This window comes from Lissotriton vulgaris, chromosome 12 (genome assembly GCF_964263255.1).
Source record: "Lissotriton vulgaris chromosome 12, aLisVul1.2, whole genome shotgun sequence".
NCBI lineage: Eukaryota > Metazoa > Chordata > Amphibia > Caudata > Salamandridae > Lissotriton > Lissotriton vulgaris.
In genome coordinates, this window is record NC_141700.1 from 48,601,457 (window position 1) to 48,616,742 (window position 15,286).

Here is a 15,286-nt window from a genome sequence, read left to right on the forward strand (position 1 = left end):
CATATAAAGCTGATCCACTGGATCTTGAAGGCCCCATCCAGACCCATGCTATCCTTCATAATGTCTCTATTTAGTTTTGTCTGCTCCTTGGTCCAGATCCTATGCCACAAGAGTACTGGTTTCAATCTGATAAGATCGGAAATAAAAGGAAGGCCCAGCTCCTCATGATAAACAAAGGAGGACATACTCGGCGGAGCAGACAAAATGTACAGCAAGAAGGAATTTTCCTCCTGCTGCAGTGGGGGGGTGTTAGCGAGCCTCACACCCCTGCCCCATACATAGCAGCTGTAATGTACTTCGCTTTAAATATTTGCAGAAGTTCCCCTGGCGGCTTCTTCCCCAACTTAGCGAATGATGCTAGGGCTGTGGATGCTCTTGTAAATGCAAGCTTTTTAGTGGGTATTGCATGTGACCAGGTGTCGTTCTGATTAAATAAAATGCCCAGATACGAAAAGTTCCTTGTTGTCGCTAACTTTTTGCCATCCAGGAACATTTCCCTTACTCTCTGAATCCTCTTACCGCATCTCATAACAAATGTTTTGGAGACATTAATACGAAGTCCCAAATCTTTCATGAAGTAATTAAAGCTGTCTAGGAGCCTCTGTAGACCGTTTTGGGTCTGCGCCAATATGACCGCATTGTCTGCATATAGAAGGGCTGGAATAGGTCGCCCTCCAACTTGAGGGAAATAATGTCCCTGCCTGATAAGAGCTTCGCCAAGGCCATTTATATACAGATTAAAAAGGAAGGGTGCCAGGAACACCAAATACAGACTGCCCTCTTTTGCTTTGGTATACTAGCCAATCAAAATAGACCGGTTTAGGCTTGGTTCTGTAGTGCCTAGCCCTTCTTGGAAGCCATACTGTAGGTCAGATAATATGCACTTCTAACAGCTCCATGTTATGAGGGCCTGAACTACAGTAGCCACATGCAGCGTTGTGAGTGGTTACTTCCAGAGAGGTGCCTAGTGAGGCATGGGGTGTGATCTACCGTCGAGCCACCAGAGTCGCGCCTGTTCCTCCAGGAGTACCTGGCTTTGCAAGTATAGGTGTTGCAGGGAAGGGCACTGTATGACGCACTTACCTTTCTGTGCTTGGGCCGCTGCCATCAATCTATACGCTAGTGATCTGCAGTCACGCACCCACTAGGGTGCCAGACTCAAAGGTACTTCCTCACAATATTATAGCCGTTATGCCAGCAGCTCGCCTCTGATGCAGCAGTCTTGGTGAATATCAGCCGTGAAATCGTGCTAGGCCTCACAAGCAGTCCGCCAGCGAAGGGACCCCTCCCCGCATTCTTCCCTTTCTTCGATTATCCCTGGCTGTCTGTCAGCGCCGGGGACCTGCACCAGCATCACAGGATCGCAAATGGGACTGCTCCTCTGCACCAATGCTATGTTATGTTAAATTAATTTTATAGAGCGCACAGCTACCCAACAAGGGTTTCCCAGCGCTAGACTTGACAGAGGACAGAAGTAGAGGAAAAGAAAAATGCAGTAAGATAAATTATTGGGTAAATAACCAGGTTTTTAAAAGTTTACGAAAATACATATATGAAGTTTTATTACGAATTGCAGTGGGAAGAGAATTCCATATTGATGGACCAAGGCAGACAAATGAACGACCTCCCATTCTTTTCAATTTCGTTTTGGGCACCGAAAATTTTCCCTGCGTGGCTGAACAAAGTGAACGAGAGGGCTGGTAGGAGTGAACTAAAGTTTGCAAATATTTAGGAGCAGAACCGGCTTTGATTTTATGCATATAACTCATGGCCTTAAACTTTACACAGCTTTCAACTTTAAGCCAATTAAGACTGCGCTAGGCACTGGAAGTGGGTGAGGTTTTTGAGAGCTGGCAGAGCAGCCTGGCAGCAGAGTTTTGTACCACCTGTAGTTTCCATGTAACATCCTTATTTGATCCCAAATAAAGGATGTTTCAATAGTCCATTCTAGATGTCACAAGTGCATGGACTACGGTTTTCTGAGTGGAAACCTGAAGCATCCAAATAATTTTTTCCAGCCACTTTAAGATGGTGAAACAGGTGGCTGACACCTTAACTGCCTGTTGCTTCATGGAGAGTTTGTCGTCAATAAGAACTCCCAGATTGCGAACATACTCAGAGGGTTGCGGAAGATCACCCATTTCACACGGCCAATGCTGGGGACCCCAAAGATCTTATTTTTACCCAGAATGAGGACCTCAGTTTTTTCGCCATTTAATTTAAGAAGATTATTATTATTATTATTATTATTATTACATTTCTTATATAGCGCCAGAATCGACCCCCGAAGGGGTATCTCCGCGCTTGCCTTGGGAACCCGTCCTGGTTTTTCCCTGTGAGATAGCCCCTACAGGGTATCCCCAAGGTGAAAGCCAGGCATCCCGTGGCTTGCATCCAAGATGCAATTTTCCTCAGACCAGTCTCAAGAACAGAGGATCCAGATATCATTTCTGTGGAAAGGAAAACAATTATCTGGGTATCATCAGCATAAGAGAAAAGGCACAGCCCCGCCTCCTCTGCTATTGTCGCTAGAGGTTTAACATATAGGTTGAACAGAAGAGGACTTAAGATGGAGCCCTGGGGTACCTCATAAGAAGAGGAATGGGTTTTAGAAGTGGCTCTGGCTGAAAAAACTTGAAAAGTCCGTTTGACTAAGAAAGATGTAAGCCAGCCAAGTGCAGAGCCAATAATGCCAATAGATTGCAAAGAATCAATTAACACAGTATGGGACACAGTGTCAAATGCAGCGCTCATGTCGAGCAGTATAAAAGACACGGTGTCCCCAGAATCTAATCGCCGCTGTATCATTTCTGATACTCCAAGCAATGTTTTCAAAATTTAGCAATATCATGCTATGTATAATGCTCTAATTCTTTGCAAATATTTGCAGAAGCTTGAAAGCGAAATTGATGATTCTTTTCTTTCAGAACAAAATGTTCATTAAAAAAATGAAAGCCGGAAACAATTATTTTTGCTAAACTACTGTAAAATTTAAGGTACCATTTCTTAGTAGCATCATTTAGTTACATGTGTTGATGCATTCTAGTAGTTGCCAAAAATATTCATAGTGGAAAATCAGTGTAAACCGTTTCAATAAGATTATGGGAAACAAAAAGAAACAAGCATTGGCAAAGCCAGTAGGTCTGAAATTTAGTGGTCAGCTTTTTAGTTTTGTCAATGTGTGACTTGTTTTGGCATGGTTTTTGTAAAACCTTATTGGCGTGGGAGCTGCTGGGCCCTCACCATTATAACAAACATTTGAAAAAGCAATATTTTTTGTCTCAAAAAACACACACTGCCACAGTATGTACTGGCACCGAACAAAACTACTTTGTGTGCTGATATGCTCCTTGTGAATGAGCAAAATGCTGTCACTCACAGTGAAGCCAGCTGATACAGAGTGAGAGAGACAGAATTTTAATAAACACAAAAGGTCACAGTCAACGCCAGACCAACTTAGGGGCCCAATTATTAAGGAAAGTCTCAAAAGTGCACCCTTGGTATATGTCCTTATATTAAGTGCAGCTATACAGCTTTTGTGAATTCACAAGCATTTACAGAAGTAGAACAAAAAATAGTGCACCTAGAAAATATTTATGAACTGCATTTTAGCATGAGCAAAATGCATGTGTGGATTTGCTCATGCGAAAATCTGAATGTTTGCAAGTTCACTTTCCCTCCAACCACTTTTTTTCCAACTCTGCAAGAAGGTTTACGTCTGCCATTGTCAGGAGTAAAATTCCAACATTTCTCAGTATGGTAAAAGATCAGAGAAGAGTTGTTGAAAACTGTTAAAATATGCCAGTTAATAGATTTCCACGGACTCAAAAGGGCATTTTAACCCTGGAACTATTGCTTACCACTTCTTTCAGCCCCAGTATGTAGATCTGCGGAAACATTGCAACATAAGGGGATTGCAAGTATTCAAACACTACAATGGTATGTATGAGCCCTGGCATAAGAGGCTTTTATATGAGATTGCTGCCATAATTTGTTGCTGCACTACATGGCACCAAAGGGGCAAATGGATTTTGTTACAGGACAAGTAGATTTATGAAGCAACCTGCCCCAGGGACAAGTAGATATTTTATTACATTCCACACCCCCGCTTTTCAAGAATTTTTGAATTGGTGGGAAGCAAAAAAATAGGCCTAAAGTTGAATGGCTGAGACTAATCCGCATTTGCCTTTTTTAAAAGAGGAAGGACCTTTGCATGTTTCCAGTCAGTAGGTACAGAAGCTTCTTGGATAGAGGCATTTAGCAACTGCATAATTAACATCAAAGAAGACTAATCCAACTGCTGCAACGCAGATACAGGAATAGGGTCACAAGGGGAGCCAGATGTAATACTATTTAAAATCTTTTTAAAAGAGTTACTGTCAAAAGGTATCCAGGATTCTAGTCTAATAGTCTTTCACCCTGTAATCAGACACAGATGTCGAGAGCAACGTAGCTGATGCCACTGGCTGAGTTCTTTGTAGTACAGAGTGTATTTGGTCTACTTTATCCACAAAGTAGTTCGAGAGACTATCACATTGTTGTTCATTTAAAATAGCTGGCAATGACTGTGTATCAGAACCAGCAAGTTTTTTTATCATAGTGAACAAAGTACGTGGACAGTTCTTGGCGTTCGAGATAGTGAAGGAAACCTAGTCCTTCCTTGCTAGTTAACAAAGAGTATGGTAATGTTTTAGAGCTTGTTTATATACAGATTTAGAGTCCTGTGTATAGTTCCTCCTCCATCTCCATTCCAGAGCTTTACAATTGTTTTTTATGCTTTTAATTGCTCTGTAAACCACGGGGTGGGGGGGACGGTGATTGTTTTTTTTTTTTATGGATGGAGGGAGACAGTACTCAACTGCATCAAAAATCCAATCTTGTATTGTACTCAATGAGATGGTAGACATATGCTCAATAATAGGGGCACTATCATCCTACCTGTAAGCTACTCTCTTTTGGGTTGCTTTTTTGATCTTTCAGCTTGTTTCCACCATCTGCGCCTTGATGCCCCCGGGTTAAGTAGCGCCATACAAATTTACTTTCATTAATTCATTCATCAGCCAGTGTCTTATTAAAGACATCTATATCTAATGTATTCCAGTTCCGAAATCTATGTTGCCTCCTATCAAGGCCAGCCGTTGCAGTTGACCAAAAACTACAGTGAAACTTAACTGCAAAATGGTCTGACCAACATAAAGGAAGAGCAGGATCACACCGAAGGCAGGGTAAGTTGGAAAAAATGGGATCTAGCAAATGCCCAGCGATGTGTAGGACCAGTATTACAAAGTAAAAGATTTAATGCCGAAAAATCAGAAATCAATGCAGTACTATCTGTGCATTCAGTTTTATCAAGATGTAAATTAAAATCACCCAATATAGTGAAATTCAACGCTTTGAGAACATGTGGCGTAACCAGATCTGGCAAAGAGAAGCCCCAGGAACTAGAATGTCCAGGTGGGCGATAAACAAGAATGCCTGAAAAAGTGGTTTGCTGGGTCAATGAGATTTTAAATAAGGCTGCTTCACAATTTGAAAGAGATAGATCCTCCGGCTTACATTGGTAGGATTTATCATAAATTATAGCAATTCCTCCACCCTTTCCACGAACTCTGTCCCTTCTAACTATAGCATATTTAGGAGGTAAAGCTACATCTACATCAGGACCCGAACTGGTATGAAGCCATGTTTCGGTTAGAAAAATAGCGTCTGGGTGTTCACTACTAAAAAGGTCAAATATATCCATCTGATGTTTGGGAAGAGAACGACAATTGACGTTAAAAAAATGTAAAAGCCTTACTAGCAGCGTTACTCACCCGCAGTAAGGCATTGTTTTTAAAAAGGTGGGAGAGGAACTGATCAATGTTTCCCTCAACGTATATTTAGAAGATACAGTACAAAATGTAAAGTTACAACAGAGGCAGCAAAAAGTGTCATTGTAAACAAAATTTACATTGCAATCAGGATATTTCATTAATTGTTTAGAGGAGTATCTTATTAAAGTATCAGAGTGGCTAAGTATTAGACCAGAGTTTGTGGCCCCTGGTCCCGGACGGGCGCAGACGGGCTTCCCTTTGGCACGCCCGCTGCGTGGCCGTCTACTGTGCTCAGTGCACACTCCGCTGAGCTCACCTCTTCCCCGCTGATCCTGATACTCCGGGCATTACAGCAGGCCTCTCCACGGCATGTTTCGCTCCCAGGCCGGAATCTATGCCTGCACACATCGGAGCGCCGGAAGCCTCACCAGAATCCACAAATACATAAATAGTAAGCCCTTTACATGCGCGTTGTTTGCTGATGTAGTAGAGCAACATTCCCCCTCAAACGGCGCAGATTCTCGACCGATGGTTTTGGCGGCTGCCGTAGTTTGCTCAGGAAGTGGCCATCTTTAGGCCCAGCAAGCTCTGCCCCAGAAGTGGCTAAATATGTATGCTGTGGCTCCCTAATCCTCTTTCCTCTTACTATTGAGCAATGAGGAGATGGCCGGGCTTGTTCAAAGAAGAGTAGTGGTCTTTAGTGTGGCATAGTGTGCATTCCACTTTGTCCATGCCCTCTGAACTTGTCTTCAAAGCCATTATCTGGCTCCAGAGTTTGACAACATGTTTTTGTGTATTAGTCCTACATCTTGTATAGTGTTGATAATTGCACTCGAAACTCTGCTCCCAGACACTTGTGTTCAGCCTCTGTCTCATTGAATTTTCACCTGTGCGGTTGCGCCTGCTTGCGGCTGGTGAATTTTTAAAGTGATGGTGCTTCGGGGTGCAAATAGCCATGACTGATTTTGCATCTCAGTTCCAGTTGGATTAGGATTGGTGGGGCTTATCACAGAAGATACTTAAGTATGGTCACTTTTGTGACACATAGCCAGCACTGTCATTTCATGCACTAGCCTGCTGGTATATGTTAGTCTGGGTTTCCAGTTATGCTTGTGGGCCCACAAATTGAAGAATGCTAAGTGCTGCAGAATAAAAAGCTTGTCCTGGCTGAACCACTCCACCGCATTACAGTAATGTCAGCAGTTTTGTCTGCTATATCTTCCCGTCAGATGATGAAACTATATGATATAGTGCAGTCATTAGTGGCAAAAGAACGTCTGGGAAATCGAACTGTAATGCCCTGCAGCTCCTGCCCATCACGCTTATTGGAGGAATGGCAAAAAAGGCACAAACCTGACAAGTTAAAAACAATTGGTGTGAGACTCGCTGCAATATTGCTTGTCACAGGTCATTTCAGGCGTGCTTTACATATGCATTTTAAGAAATTTCACAGAAAGACCTATATCTTGACAACACACATTTCAATAAAAAAAAAACTAGGTCTAAAAAGAAACCTTTATATAGTAACAATGAAGACTGTGTTATAATAGACACATTTCTGGTTAAAGCCATTTGGGCATACCTACGTAGTTCACGAAATAAGCTAAACTCGGGTAAGCCACAAACCCATATTCGCTCATCCTGCTACCAAAGCGATTGGTGTTATTTTGGGGGTTACTGTCTAGTTTTTTGTAGGTTTGTCCCACAAATGTGTACTCTGTCCCAATGCCAGCACTCAGCTGGTGTGAGACTCCCAGTGCCCTGCCAGGTGCCTGGCGGATATCTCCAGGCACCTGGCAGGGGTTCCAGATATCAGCCTTTCCGCTATCTGTGTAGTGTGAAAGGTTCCCATCTGTGGATGGGAGGGCGCAGCTGCAGCCGGGGGGGTGCCCTGCACAGTGCAACTTCAGGGCCCCAGCCACCTTAAGGATTGTGAGGGGGCCCATGAAGACCTACAGCTAAAGAGCCCTGGATGTGGGCATGACCACCATGCTGGGAGCCTATCCTGCCAACATGACCTTGGTGTTCATTGCTTCAATTCAGGTTCATTCAACGCACTCACTTGTTCTCAGATCCGGGGACAGAGACTTTCGCGAAGCTTTGATAGGAGCCACTGTTGACATAGCCTTATTAAACACAAGAAGTACCAGGCTGTTCCTAATGAGAGCTGGGGTTTTGTGTTGGTGGCACCCGTGCGTCGTGGATAAACGCGTGGGTATCCAATATGTTGGATATAATGTGCCCCCCTCCCCCTCTCCTCCCTTGACTCGATCTCCACAGCGCGGGGACACGCCGGGAGGCGTCACCAGGCGCTTTACAAATCCCTTTACAAATCCCTTTTAATAATATAATGGCCTCACACACCCTTGCAGTTGTCATGCTTCATCATCGGTAATGCTCCTCGTTGGGTCGGCGGTGCAATACCCAACGGGCAACACCTCAATGAGGGGCTATTTGGCGGAGATCTTTTTCCAACTGCCCTATGGGTGAAGTGTGGGTAAGGGGCCAGTGCTGTGTAGACGTTATAGGAGTTAAAATTAGGGTAAAGGGTACCAGGATCAGGTTTATTCTAGCGGTCTCTTATTCCAAATTAAAATCAAAATAGTATAGGCTCGGAGGGAAATAATGTCCCCTGGTACGAGACTAGACTAGTGGGTATATTAATAGGTCGACATGTTTCTCGCTGTTTGTCCACTGACTAGCGATTCTTTAGGACCGAATATAAACAAAACGTTTGTGCTATATTAAACTATCTACAGAGTGCCTTTACCTTGCTATAGAACATTATTCCAATAAGTGTAAAGGGACAAAAGTGCCTGTGTTGTGCTGTATTTGCCTGTAGTGGGAGACAAAAAAAGCAAATCACAACAGGTCGCGTTTTCCACTAACATTAACATGTAACACCAAACAAACACTGTGTAGCATGCCTATGTAAGTGTTTACTGGACAAGGATGTTTGAGGACAGGATGTCAGTATACTAGGTGAGATACAGGGTCCACTTCACCAATATTGAACAACTGACGCTTTCTACTCCACTCAATAATGGCCACCGGTCCTCCACTCAGTCCACCTATTTCCCGTAGTGGCATAGTGCTACTACCTTCCACGATTAGGTTTCTGACCCGCTTCTGCTACACATAAGCAGCTCAGACGGGCTCACCTACCCTCTCATTGGACTTGAACCTTAACATACACTCGCATTGTTGCTGATTTTACCACTAAGGTCAAACCCCCCCCCCCCCCCCCCCCCCCCCCCCCCTCCGCTTGAGCACACATTAACACACTAAGAAATGGCCGACACGGTTACGAGCTTATTACTTCTGCTATGAACAGCCTGGCCCATTCCACGTGACAACGCGGGCAGATATGAACCCGCTGCTGAATCCATCCGGTTACCTTCCCGGACCCGGCAGAGAGGGGTAGGTCCACCCGAGGAGACACGGGATATAATAAGTAAGTGCGCGAATCTTAAAGAATATGACGGGACTCACAGGTGTACCCGCCCCAAGGGAGATCCTCTAGCACAATTGAGAGTCTGAAAGTATGTTTTCTGGCAAGTTGTATGACTCGGTTACGGAGACCTTACAGGCGAAGCTACTCGTTTTTGCCCCTAACTGCTAACATGCGCCGACGGGACCCCTCTCTCTACACCCCTCTCTCTACACCCCTCTCTCTACACCCCCTCTCTCTACACCCCCTCTCTCTACACCCCCTCTCTCTACACCCCCTCTCTCTACACCCCCTCTCTCTACACCCCCTCTCTCTACACCCCCTCTCTCTACATACCCCTCTCTCTACATACCCCTCTCTCTACATACCCCTCTCTCTACATATCTCTACTCCTCTATCGCCCTCACTTAATCTATTTATATATCTCCCTCACTTAATCTATTTATATATCTATTTATCTATCACCCTCACTCTATCTATTGCCCTCACTCTATCTATCGCCCCTCCCTCTATCTTTCGCCCCTCCCTCTATCTTTCGCCCTCCCTCTATCTTTCGCCCTCCCTCTATCTTTCGCCCTCCCTCTATCTATCGCCCTCCCTCTCTCTATCGCTCTCCCTCTCTCTATCAATCAACCTCACTCTATCACACTCACTCTATCTAGTTGGAATTTTGGAATTTAGAAGTGGATTTATAGAGCGCATAGCTACCCTTGGGCATCCCAGCGCTAAGAGGACCTAGTTTATTCCAGAGAGGGTCAGTTCTATCTGTCTATCGCACCACCACAGCATCACTCAGCACCACCACAGCATCATTCAGGGGCACCACAACATCACTATGCACTACCACAGCATCACTGAACGCCAGAGCATCACTCGTCGCCACCACAACATCACTCAGCGCCACCAGAGCATCAGTCTGTGCAACCATTCAACAACTGGTTCAAATATGTTCTCTCAATGTTTCCAGGTTTATTACAAATGTCACAAAAAGATGTTAATATTTCACTTCTGTTCTTGGATTTTCGTCACAAAATACACTGAACATAATCTTCACAAAAGTTATTTAAAAAAGTTTAAGCTATTGCCATTATAAATTACAATAACTTTTTATTTAAGTATTAATTATAAAAAATAAAGGCCATTGTTATTTGTAATATGAATACATATAAGTCACGTAAATAAAACATATTGCATTACAAATGCTATAGGTGTCACATTTGCAAAAGTTATAACTATTGGCATTGTAAATGACAAAGCTATCAATTTAGCTATTTTAAAAACCAACACATAAATAAAATATTTACAAGACCAATAGCTCCAACTTTTCTAATGCGAGACCTATTGCATTTCCAATGCTTGTTGTTGTTGTAAGCCAGAGTAGCGGCGAGTCCTCCGGGGTCCCACTCTACACTTCACAGCCAGTCCTAGAACCCTGAGCAGCAGGCTGGCGTTGATGCCACACGGATGAAAAGAGCCGGTTGTCGTTTGGTGACCCCAGATCATTGGCTCTGTCCCCTGCGTATTTGATTTAAGTCAGTGGGCTTGAACACCCGTTGCTAGGACTTTAGGCTCGACTACTCCCCTAAGTGGTTTCGGCCGATTAACCATAAAATAGCTGTATGCCATATTTAGCATCCACCAGGTGGCAGTAGTGAAGGAAGAAAAAGTAGGTATGTTTTATGTTTAAATATTACACTTTCACGTTCCTTCCTTCTTGCAGCAGTACATAAATAGAAAGGAGCGGATTGGCCACAGATATATTACCATTGCCTGAGGGGGGTTTTCTTGATCTCTTGGGTATTGCATCTCTTCATTCACCTGCAGTGACTTAACAGCATCTCCTTTTTTTTTCTCCGCAGGAAGCTTTTCTCGTTGGCTGTTACAGAGGGTGTCGGCTGTTCTCAATCTGTCACTTTGTGATTGGTGGCGCTAATGCCAAACTAAACACAACAAGATACGAATGCGGGCAAGGTACGCTTCTTCTTGTTTCTGAAGCCATTGCACTGTTTCTGCTACATATGTTTTCAATGGCTGTCTCAGTCATGTTATTGATATGTTTTCTTGCATGAAAAATATTTTGTCTTAAACCATTACATTTGCCCATCAGTTATTACTTTAACCACCAGAAGATACCCACACTCCTGGATCTTAGTGTACTGATCCCAAGAGTGAGGGAACAGGTTATGTTTTGCATTTCCAAAAGATCATGTTATTATTGACGAGGCTTATGGAGAAAATAAATGCATTGAAAAGCAACTTGATAGTGTGGCTGCTTTTGTGCGGTGTCATTTGCAGGATTTTATGATTGTGTGCAACGTAGAACTCAACTAGGTTGTCCACTACATGAAGACTCCTGCCCAGACTTTTAATCACAACCTTTGTTTGAAATTTGTTCTTGCATTGATTTATTATTATTTTTTTTTAATGTTGTCATCCCCTCGAGGTAACAGTGGCATGGACTATGACAATTCACAGCTTGTGAACCCCCACCACTGTCACTGCAGTGGTGACCTGATGAAGATAATTTGGCTTTGGTTGATTCTTTTAGACGATGACCCTTGGTATTAGTGAAGCAACAAGAAAGTCTAATGGAATTTCCTCAACCATCTGATCAGACCCCTATTAAGCGGAAACTGAACATGAAAACTGAGTTGAGCAGCTCTTGTCGTTTAAGCTCCCAAATGAGTAGTTGCAGAGAGTGCAATTCTTGAAATTTGCTTTGCAGAACCGGAGTGTAGCACTCTTTTGTGATTTCCATGAGAGATACTGTTGAAGGTGTCAGCCTCTGTATTTGGTACACTTAAAAAATCGATCACTGCTGATGTGAGCATTGATGCTATAAGCTAGTGGGTGTGGTTTGTGCATCGATACGCCACTTTCTCTACTGTCTTGCGCTGATTGGTCAGTTAATACATTTTTGTTTGTTAGCAGGCCTCAAGTGCTAAGGATTCTTCCCTGAAGTTGAGAAGATTAGATTAAGCAACAATTTCTCAGCCCATATCCCCTATATTTTGAGCTCAACATTGTCCTTTACCGATGGCACAATCAAAGAGAATGTTCCTATTGCCATTGAGTGTGGTTTTCAAGTACATTATTCTGTTGCTGCCACAACGGGAGAGATTGCAGAGCTGTTGGGATGGAATTCAATGAGCTTTGCACTCAGGGTTTGCCAGTGGTGGCTCCAAAGCGGAATCAGACATTGCTCTAATAGTCTAATGCAAGAAGTCATGGAGTCAGGAGGGAGGAACTCTGGTGCACTGTCTTGTTTCAGTGGAAGGGAAATATATTTGATCAAGCTTGGAATTCCAAAAGAAACCCTTTTAATTCCCGATTGGGACGTATTTCTCCCATGATTGCACCTTCTGAACAGGGAGTGGTATCCACTTGCTGAGGTTTACTGAGAGAACCAAGTCTTCCAGAAGTTTGGTTCTTAATTGAAAGTATTGTTGGGGCTCCCTGCAAAAAGTGTTTGATCATAAGGAAAGAAGGTACAACACAAGTAGGATCTCTGCTAAACGTCTTTGGTTGGTTATTTGTTTGCATTGCTGGCCTATTCTAGTGTAACGTCCCCTTTTGTGGATGGGATAGCACTTAATATCTGTGTTTATGAACATCAATGAAGGTCAATGATAGAGAGGGAAAAGTTACTACCTTAAGGGTCAAAGCCCTAAAAATGTGTTTCCAGTGTAGGGTAGGCACTCCAAATGTCGAACCATAGTTTGACTGGAATGCTGAAACTCCTTGCCTTGGTCCTGGGCAAAAGAAGCAGAAATATTTGACTTCTCATCTTATGCTCTGTTTGTCTAAAATTGTTTATTGAAATTTTGAAAATCGGAAATACTTGCATGCTCAGACTTTTAGAAATATCATGTTCACTTTTTCACCTGTTTACTGAAAAAAGGTTCTTGATACCGTGTGACCCTTAGACTATCTCTAGAAAGCACAGTGATGTTATGGTATTGTAAAGCAGTTATATGTGCCCATATGTATACTATAGTCTGCAGTTTGATAAGTCATCCACAGCAAGTCCCTCCCTGCAACGTTTTTACATGACCGTCAAGAGGAGGAATTGGAGAGATTCCCTGGTAGTGACTTTACTCTCCATCCAATTGAGGGATTACTGATCTGATTGATATGGAGCAAACCTGCTAGATTTGCGGCAAGAAGTCTTTCGTAGTATTCATATTCATCTATATCAAGGGGTCCATCTTGGACCACTTCTAGTAGTTTTTTAATGTGATTAAAATTAGTCCTTTTCAACTGTATGATAGGACACTGGTGTTAACATATTTTCCCTTTCACAGCCTCGAGAAATGGTGGCCACTGAATGTAGACCATTATCTTAGTCTTCCCTTATGCATTCATTTTAGAATTTCTTCTTATACTTTATGTGCATGTCCGACTATTTTGAATCCCTATCATGCTTCGTGGTATTGCTAGGCTGTTGGATGTGTGAAGTGGGACTGTGCACAGGAGGTTGAACGTATAGTGTAGAAAGCTGTGAAGCTTCTCTGGATCCAGTCATTTCCAGCAGAGTCCTCCCACCTGCCCCTTGCAGGATTTAAAAATTCCTTCCCCGAACTGGTTTATAGAGCAACCAGACAGTGCCCAATGGGCTGGTCTGACAGTCCAGGGTGTGGCAAGTAAATGGTGTGCGCAAGGAGCACTCCCGTTTCAAGATTTATCTTACTAATCCAATGGTGCTCCGATTTATCAGGGTTGTCAGTCCTGGGGTATGAAAGCAAGTTACGGTGGGTTGTTGGGCCCACCAAATCGGGCACTGTGCACTTAGCGCTCCGCGCTTTATTTATACTTCACACACTTTGATTTTGAATGCTTGTTTTATTCTTGTTCTATTTCAAGCTTTGTTAGTGTTACTCATGTATTATTGTCATATTTTCATAATACAAGCGTATTTCAACATTTTGTCATTTTTACACACATAACCAATACATCATTGATTTAAATTCAATTAAATTTCTACATTAAACAGTATATACATTTATTACACGTGAGCCCAATGCATTTCGGCGCCGCGATGGTGCCTTCATCAGGGGCGTGTCTGGAAATCAAACATATAAGATGATGTCAGAATCTTAATGGGGGTTCATGGGGTGTATGTAGCTAGATCCTATTGTTAGGTCATACCTGCCAGTTCAGACAATTTATATGCGTGTCAATCCTTATGTTCAATATTGGTCACTGTGGATGATAGTAAATAAATAATCACAGTAAATAATCAACTTATGATTGCATAAGGGTTTCTAAAACTATATCCCGAAGGACCTGATGGAAACATACCTGTGTGTGACGTTATATATTCGCTGAAAAAAGAAATTCATATATGTCAAGATAAAACTAATCCTCTTGAACATATCGATATCATCGTTTCTACAGGTCCTAAGACCCTTACCTTATCTTCACCGAAATGGAATCACTGTTTGGTGAAAAAAACTAAATTACTAGTCTGCTTGGTAGTAATGCAGCAATATTTTCGAATTGTTCAAAATGAACATGTGGCTGCATACCTGGTTCGCCAAGAATGTCCGCCTTGTATGGGGTTCCGTCTAACGAGCGTTGTACTACGCGAAGTGCCGGTAAAACGCCATATGTAACTCCGTTTGTCTCACCGCGGAGTTGAATTGAATGACAAAGAGAAAGGACTACGTCAACAGGACCTGGGAGTCCCGATGGTGATTGTGTGCGCCATATTTGAACCTGTCTTGTACCAAGACACGCTGTGTTAATTCCTAGATTTGCGGGTTTAACGGGCGAAGTTTGCAATTATTTATTCAATCGTCCGTGGTGGACACTGAAAAGAACTATTATGGAAGAATTCTCAAGTTTATAAAAAGGAATTTCATGCCTGTGGATACCCTGTGTGTGTTCCTCTGGGTCCCGATTATGTAATCGATAGGCTGTCAGCTCTTTACTGCTAGCGGTTGCTGTGTAGTGTTCGTAACGGAACAGAAGGTTCCTGTTTATGTGGTTCTAGCTGCTACTAAATTATAGGTGATCAATC

At 42.9% G+C, this 15,286-nt stretch overlaps 1 protein-coding gene across 1 annotated transcript in view; it reads left to right on the forward strand.

Moving 5' to 3' along the window:
* Nucleotides 1–15,286, forward strand: part of TMEM59L (transmembrane protein 59 like) — a 163,831-nt gene that overhangs the window by 46,137 nt on the left and 102,408 nt on the right. Inside the window, exon 2 of the mRNA XM_086947026.1 lies at nt 11,124–11,235. Within this exon, the coding sequence (XP_086803152.1) occupies nt 11,124–11,235 (112 nt within the window). The remainder of the gene's footprint in view (nt 1–11,123; nt 11,236–15,286) is intronic.